Here is a 7,980-nt window from a genome sequence, read left to right as displayed (position 1 = left end):
GCAGTGGCAATGGGGGAGGTTTGGGGTCAACTTCCTGCTCTGTTTGTCAAGGTCTCATTGGAGGACTAGTTTTTTCCTGCTTTGGCACTCCAAAGAAAATAGTGTGAGTAGATCACATGCATTACAAAAAGCCTGATATACATACAGATTGAAGCAGGCAACTGCTTATAAACCATGCAGTTTATTAGGGAGACTAAATTCATAGGCACTTCAGAAAAAGACAACACAAAAACAAAACAACAAGCCAGGAGTTAATCAGATACAGTACTAGTTATAGGCATTTGTCCACCTGTAAATGAACACCAATGAGACTTAAACTGCAAAAATTGAAGAGAAATAGTTTAAAAAAAAAACAACTACAAGTTGAGATCTTGGATGAAGCGTGTCATTTCCTCTTTTCCCCTAGCTCTCCAGTGATTCTTCCAAGTAACGTAGATTTACTCTTCTGCTTGTGGCTTTTTATTAAATCTTCAAACAAGTCTTTCTTCCTCAGAACTGGTGACCTCTGAGTATGAGTGAACATCCCTGAAAAGCGATATTAAAACACATATAAGTAATTAATTTCAAAATGACCAAGAGCTGCTGAGTGCTCAGTTTCTAACATTCATGTTTCCTCTATCTTTAGCTGTTGCTATCCCAGTATTCTCAGTAGTAACTGCATGTCGTAGCCCTAAATCTTTCATTTTGGTGATAGTTGTATTTCTCCATCTGCAAGTTGCATTTCACTGACAAACCACTCTGGTCTTTCCCTTTGTTTTTAGCCTTCCTATAGAACTTTTTCCACTTGTAATTAGCAGGGTTAGAGTTACCTGTTAGAGTCCACACAATCTTACAAACTCATTGGCTTATTGTTGATCTTTCTGCACAATGAATGAGATCTCTTTTGCTATTTAGTAGCGAGTTTATTATTTCCTTGAGGACCTATAGAATATTTTCTTAGCAATAATCTCTAAGAGCCAACAGAGTGGCTTTATTAATTTTTGACATATTAGCCTTCTGAAAAAGTAACGGATTAAGACAATATGCATTTACTTACCAGACCTCAAATACTTAATACAGCAGTCTTTCTCTCTCTACTCTCCTTAGCACCCTAGCAGAACTGGGACAACAACTTGTTTATCCTTGGCAGTTGGGATATGTGCAAGAGCTCATCTGAGCCTAATTACTTGCATCTGTGAGAGAGGTGCACAGCTGTTGTCACTCTGAGTGATGAGGTAGTAGAGAGACTGCTGGGTGAGGAGGAGAGAGGCAGAAAATTGGTAGAGAGTATTTTTTTAATTTGTAATCTTCAATTATTTATGGTGGCATTGTGCTACGCGCCTTGAGGAGTGTCTTGTACAGCAGCTCTTCATGAAGATTTACTGTAAGTACAAAAGCTTTATTTTCCTTGTGCGGTTTTTTTTTTTTGAAGTTTTGCCTTGGCTTGTTGAAAGTTGATGTAGCTATGATGTATTTAATTGTATTGCTCTGTTGTAATGTATTAAGTGATTTTTTGGAACTTTTTTTTTTTTTTTTGTAGTGTTTGCATTTTGGGAAAGGAGAATGGTTGATGAAAGATACGTTGGTCAGATAACTAAAGGATTTTCCCTGTTTAATTTAAAGGTGGCTAGTGCTTCTTTGTAGACTGTCAAGGGAGTTTTTATGCAGTTAATTTAAGTAGGGTTTCAGGAAATTGGGATAGTTTGTCAGATAACAAAAATCAAAATTGCTGTATTTGAGTTGTGTTTTTTGTGGATTGTGTGGAGTATCTGTAGACCTATTGGTAGCTACGATCAGGAGCCAAGCAGGGCTGATCTGGTTCAGAAAACAGTGCTGTTTTAAGACTGTAAGCCTGAAACAGAGTTAGTTCTACCAGTGGCATAGTACATCGTCAGACAGATTTGTTTTCCCAAAAGGCAAAGTTTGAAGAACTATGGAGGTGCTTCTTAGATGTGTTGGAATAGTTCTGTTCATTGCTACTTGCAAGCTTTACCAAAGATTTTCCTAGTTTTCTTGGCTTTGCAGGTTTGTTTTGCTTTTTTGTTTTGTTTTGTTTTATATCAAGCTTAGTTCTTGCTACTTCCTACTACTGAGAGTCGGAACTAGGTGATCTTTACAGTCCCTTTTAGCCCAAGCCATTTTCTGGTTCTGTATTGCTCAATCTTCACAATGATCTCATGGGATTTGTCTTCTAGTTCAGAAATCTGTCAGGATGACAATAATGATACTTTAACACCAGCATTTTTGTGCCAAGTCCAGAGCTGTCTTGTTTTTTCTAGTTCAGTATGCTTGAAGAACTACAGTGTATGTAACTTACAGATTATTTCTGGTTTATGATGGTTTGCCATTAAAAAAAAAAATAATTAAAATGCAGTTGTTATAAATGCTTAAGATGAAAAAAATTTCAAACAAAGAAGTTATCAACAGTTGCAGAAGTAACAGCACTGGTTGACCCTTCTAAAACTAGCCTACTGAAACCAATTCATACCTGCCCATGTAGATGTGGAATGGAGAACACAAAGCCATCCAAATGCAGTTAATGCTACTCTTTGAGATAAGAAAACAGGCTTGTACATATCCTTGCATTACGTAATAAGTAGTAGTTCAATTTCTCATCACTTTCTAGGGTGTGATTTATCTCTGCAATTATTGACAATTGTTTTCTGCTTTCACTAAGCAAGGCGGTAGGGTCAAGGCTACAAAGATTAAAACAGCTGACTTTGTTAAGAAACTGGGAGACTTGAATGAGAGATTAGCTAGCTCCTCGAAGAAATAAAATTTAGTCAACTCTGCTATAAGGTGCCTGCTTCCAACTGATGATAATCGATTGTGCAGTGAAACCAGACCAGCTGGTTGCGATTTACAAAACAAAGAAGTCAAAGAATGGGAGAGAAGAGGGGAGGGAGGGAGGAGTTTGTGTTTCTCTTAAAGTATGAATCTTTAGTAGTATCTTAAGATCCCTTTGTATAAGAGTAAACAAAAGTTGGTATTAATCACAAAACAAAAATCGTACTTCAAAAGATATCATGCTGTTGCTCTTAATCTTGACTACTAGTTTGAAGACTAGTTGTTTATTGAGGAAAGTAAAAGCGTGACATGAGGAGCCAGTGGCAAAGAAAAAGCTCAGGGAACTTAGGCAACAAAATTCAAAGCTGTAATCCTGGGGAAAAGACAAAATTCATCAGCTGCTTTTGCCTGATTGTTCTCCCAGCTTTTAAAAGACTCATGAGGCAGCAGTACTGAAGCTACGTTCTGCTTACACCCAGAAGTGCAAGTACTGGCCTTACCAGGACAGCAGTTTGTTTCTTTTGTGAGATAATGTTTGTTTGATTCTGTTTAGTAACTGCTGCTGCACAAGTTCCTCTTCAGTCTGGGGGGATTGATTTAAACACAGCTCCCATCTCCTACCTTAATGGCTAAGATACTCTTTGTAAGTAATGGGTGTAAAGGACCTCTTGATTCTTCTTATTGAGTCCTATGTTCTGATAGACACGCACACATAATTAAGATCTGTGGGTAAGAGCTGGACTGTCCAGTGGTATAGTGTCACTGGGACAGAAAAAATGCTAATTTCACTTTCTTCTTCAGAGACATCTGAAGAGGTAACTGCCTGGAGAGGTTCTTTGTTATTATTTGTATTATTTGTTATTCTTTGTTATTCCAATCCTAGTAATTTATACACTGATTTAGGAAGTGGTGATAAGGATCTGAATCCTTTCAAAGCATAGCACTGTCCCTTTCTGAAAGATGATCTTTTCCAGGAAAGATGTACCTACTGGTAGCAGGATTAGAACTGAAGCCTTGTAGAAAAATGAGATTTAGAAAAAGCTGTGCTATATTTTTCCATTGGGAACGGGGAAGCTAAGTGACGTGCTACCTTTTGTGGATCCTACTGTACCAGCTCTTGCCATACTGCCTATGGAGATTCTTTCTTTAATTCTGTGGATTCTGCTCTTAGGTAGGGAACCTAGTGATAAGGAATTGCAGCACTTTAGTGTCATAGATCCTGTTCTTCCTGAATTTACAGCTGTGTCTGAAAGCCTGCTTGCACCTGAGTGCTAGCTTTGTTTCCATTACATGTTGGACCAAGTTACCTAGAAATATGACCATGTAGTTGCTGATTACGAAATGGCAATTAAACATATCCTTGCTCTTCTGCTGAAGGAGTGCTGCTCTCCCCAGCAGCACCAGTATGACTGTTCCTGGACTAACGTACTTCTCAGAATGAGGAACTTGGCACTTGCCTGTCTGTGGCACAATGCTGATTAAATTGCTGGTGTTGAAGAATATCTTTGTTCAGTTGCTGAGCTGCTGTCTTAGTTTGAGTCCTCCAGTGTTTTATTTTCTACTCTTGCCTTTTCTGCCCAACTCTCATAAAATGGAACTCTAATGACAGCTTTTAAGTCTCCATTATTAGAAAATCAAGAATTTTTTTTTGCTATTACTGCACAGCAATAGAAGCCTACATTTTCATCCTTTCCTGCACTGTTTACTGCCTGTGAGATATATTAAAGGAGTAGTAACCTTGGTTTCGCCCTGTGAACTGAGAAGGTAGAGTAGTGATCCTCTGTTGACCTTCTGCGAGCTGTCTTCTTCCTAGGCCGTGGGTTCTGGAGAGCACACAGTCCACATAAATATCCCAGAATAGCTGAGCCAGGTCCCAGAACAGAGCCCCATGTTTCAAGTTTTCTGATGACTTCAGGAAGATCATGAAGTCCCAAAAGCCACTGACAGAGTCAGAAATGCGAGGCTTCCTCATCTCCAGTAAGACAACTGAGGAGGATTCCCAGCACTGAGGGTCTGCTCGCCCAAGAGCCAGTGGATCAATCTGGCTATGGCAGAGGGAAGGTGTCACACACAACATTCCCATGACTAGCAGAGAGTAGGTGAGCCTCATGTTGCAGTGGATTCTCCCTCTGTTACCAAAATCCATTGTGTCACTGAAACATAGTAAAACCAATATAACTTAAACTTATCACCATTAGATTCAGGCACAAAGCCCTGTGCCTTACACTACATAGAAGGCACTTGATGTTCATAGTAGTTTATCTTTAAAAATCCAAATATGCTTTCTTGTATAAATACAGTGGAATTGCATTATTCTGTGCTGCAGAAGCATGTGTTAAAACTGTTACGGTTGTTAACACAGATCCCTGTGATAAACTCATTTATCTCTAAGTTCTTAGTATTGAAAGTTTTTGGCAGATCTGCAGATCCTTAAACTCTTCCAGTAAAGATCTATTCATTTTTGTCTTTTGAAAGTCTTGCTTTTCTCCAAGTCCTTTAGAATAGTCTGCAGACTCCCAGGGATCTGCAGGTGCAGGCAGAAAACTGTTGAAAGCATGTTCTAATGAGTTAATGGTAGTTTGCAAAATCATCCATTGAGCAGGAGTGTTTTACTTGCTAAAATGCAGAATGATTCTGGAAAGAGGGTATAGCAAAGACATAGTACAGCATCTGTATTGTACAGCATATATATATTCATGTATATAAATGTACAGATGCTTATAGATCAATGATAATTGACAACTGAGCGTTTCACATCCTGAAACTTCATGAGCAGCAGCAACACGGGGAGAAATCTGGAGAATAATAACCTTCTGGGGACAGAAAGGCCCAGTAGCCTTCATCAGATTTCATTTATAGCACCTGCTTCTATTGTGAATTTTCTAACATGTCGCTAGTGTTATTTCTGATGTGGAACAAGTTTGGGGTTTATTCTTAGTTTAGATCATGGTGTGAGGAGAGCATCCTGTTTGTAGAAACCAGCATCTGAGTTTTTAGCACAAACAACTCTGTTTAAAAGCAACAACTCAACGTGTTGTGGTCTTGGTTTGATTAACCAAGTAACTGGTTGTGGTTGAGGTTTTTTTGCTTTTAATGGAGAAAGGACAAGCTACCTCTTTTAACCAGCTTAACTTAATCAGCAACTCTTCTAAAATAAAAGCAGTGTCTTTCTGCTCTACGAAGAAAGATGTCAAAGGCAGATGTGTGCACACAAAGAGGTTGTGTGTGTGTGAAAGTAGCCTGGCCACAGCCTGTGTGCAAGACCAGGGAAGGCTAAGCTGCTTTTTTTGAGCATATATTATTGCAGGTCTGAAGGGCTCTTCTGCGATTTCAGTCCTGACAGTGATGATCTTCTCTAGCACCCAGTCTGCTTCCATGGTCAAGTTCTGAGGACTTTGGAAGTATTTAATTGTAAGCAATTGGAGAGTAAACTCTCTATTCAGTTTGAATTAGGATCTAGTGAGGAAAGTTGACTTGACAGCCTTGAATCTCAAACTTGCATTTAATGAAGAGGGATAGAATGCACTTCCCTTGCTGCTTGGACAGTTGTTCGTAACAGCACCGACCTTGTGCACCTACCAGGATCTCCAGAAGTGTAATTCCCCTGTACCTTGTTGCTCAAAGCAGATTTGGATTGCTTTTTGAGAGGCAAATCTGAGGACATGCTGTGAGTCACTACTTCATTCCCCCTAGTGGTGCCCTCGCAATGGGCAGCAGGCACCTGTGTGTGTGCATAGATCTGCTTACCTCGACTTTTTAGAGGGGCATAACTAACTTAGCCTGGTAAGATTCTTTTTAAGAAAAACTTGGAAGAAACCTAATTTAAGAAATAACTGAAGGAAACCTATGCAAATAGTTCAGGTTAAGGAGTTACACTGAATTTGATTAACTGTCATTTGGACAGGGGCTATATCAATGGCTGCTTTGCCTTCCCCCTCTCCCTATAATCTCCTTTTGGAAACATTCTAAGTTACAGAGCTGGGCAAGACGAGAGACTCTGGGCTCGTCAGAGGCAAAAAAAAAAAAAAAAAAAAACCAGCAACAACAACAAAAACCCAAGCGGCTGCTGTAGGCAGGCAGCTGGGAGGCTGTGCCGTTCGAGGCGTGGTGTGGGCAGCGCTGAGCAGGGCCGGTACCAGCCCTGCTGCTCCTTGTGTGCTGGCCGAACTTGAGGAGCATTTCTGTCAGCCAGCCTTCTGCAAGCCTCGGCATCTATTTTAGTAGCCAGGAGCTGGAGAGGTGCTCGCGAAATAGCGTTTCATTAGTGCCTTACCTATGCTCACTCCAACTTTTAGGATCGGTCTGTCCATAAATTTCTTTCGTGTGTGGGTGCTGTTTACACCTCGCGGCTCTCTTTTTCTCCTCGCTAACTGACCCCCCCATCCTGCCTCACATAATGAATAGTGCCGTACAATAAATGAAAAAAAAAGTTAATTATGTCGTTGGTTATCAGCGTCCCCCTGACTGGAGCTCCCAGTTAAGACCGTTCACCCGATCCCGGAGCGTAAAGACGCCGCAGCCGGCGGCAGGGATCAGAGCGCTATGGGACCGCCCGCGGGCGCCCCCAGCCCTGCCCGGCCGCCCCGCGCCCGCCGCCGCCCGCAGCTCTTACTTACCTCGGCGCTCCGGCGAGCAGGGCGGGCCGGGCAGGGCGCTTTCCGCACCCGCCGCCGCGCTCCTTAAGAAGCCGGGGCGGGCATCCCGGCTTACTTTCTACGTCAGGACTCGGGGAAAAGCCCCCACCCCCAGAGCCCTGGCCGCTGTTCCTGGGCACTCGCCGCTTCTTCCCTCCCCTCCGAGAGAAAATGAGCTGCTATAAGGCGTGCTCCACTCCTCTGCCCCGCGGGAGTGGGCTGTCGGTGAAGAACGGTCCATAGCCGGTACTTGCCCAAGAGGCAGCCCTTTCCTTGTCTTCTCTCCCAGCAGTGATGTACTGAGGGTAAGAAGGAGGTCCCCATGCTGGAGCTCCAGTTGTCTGGACCAGGCTTAGCCCCCAATCGTCATCTTCGCTGTGCGTGGCTGCTGGAGGTGTCCCCTTCCTGTCCTCCACCCTTCTCTCTGGGGAAGGATTCTTGCGGCACATCTAGTGGTATTTGCTGCCTGTGTTTCAGCTCTACAGCAGCAGGTCCTGCTCTCCTGGGCACCCAGGCGGAGATCCTGAAAAGAGCCCAGTAAAGGAATTAACTGCAGCCACGAGGCTGAGCTGCTGGTTGC

At 42.3% G+C, this 7,980-nt stretch overlaps 1 protein-coding gene across 1 annotated transcript; it reads right to left on the bottom strand.

The window, feature by feature from the left end:
* Nucleotides 1-71: 71 nt before the first annotated feature.
* FAM237A (family with sequence similarity 237 member A) lies at nt 72-7,480 on the bottom strand. The gene is made up of 3 exons (XM_042874722.1): nt 7,383-7,480; nt 4,504-4,919; nt 72-525 (listed from the first exon to the last, which is right to left on the bottom strand). Exons 2-3 carry the CDS (start codon nt 4,910-4,912, stop codon nt 386-388), a joined length of 549 nt encoding a protein of 182 aa, XP_042730656.1. The 5' UTR covers nt 4,913-4,919; nt 7,383-7,480; the 3' UTR covers nt 72-385.
* Nucleotides 7,481-7,980: the final 500 nt, after the last annotated feature.

Source organism: Lagopus leucura, unplaced genomic scaffold, assembly GCF_019238085.1.
Source record: "Lagopus leucura isolate 7727_CA_CO unplaced genomic scaffold, USGS_WTPT01 Super-Scaffold_100012, whole genome shotgun sequence".
Taxonomy (NCBI): domain Eukaryota; kingdom Metazoa; phylum Chordata; class Aves; order Galliformes; family Phasianidae; genus Lagopus; species Lagopus leucura.
This window is presented reverse-complemented; position numbering and strand designations above follow the sequence as displayed.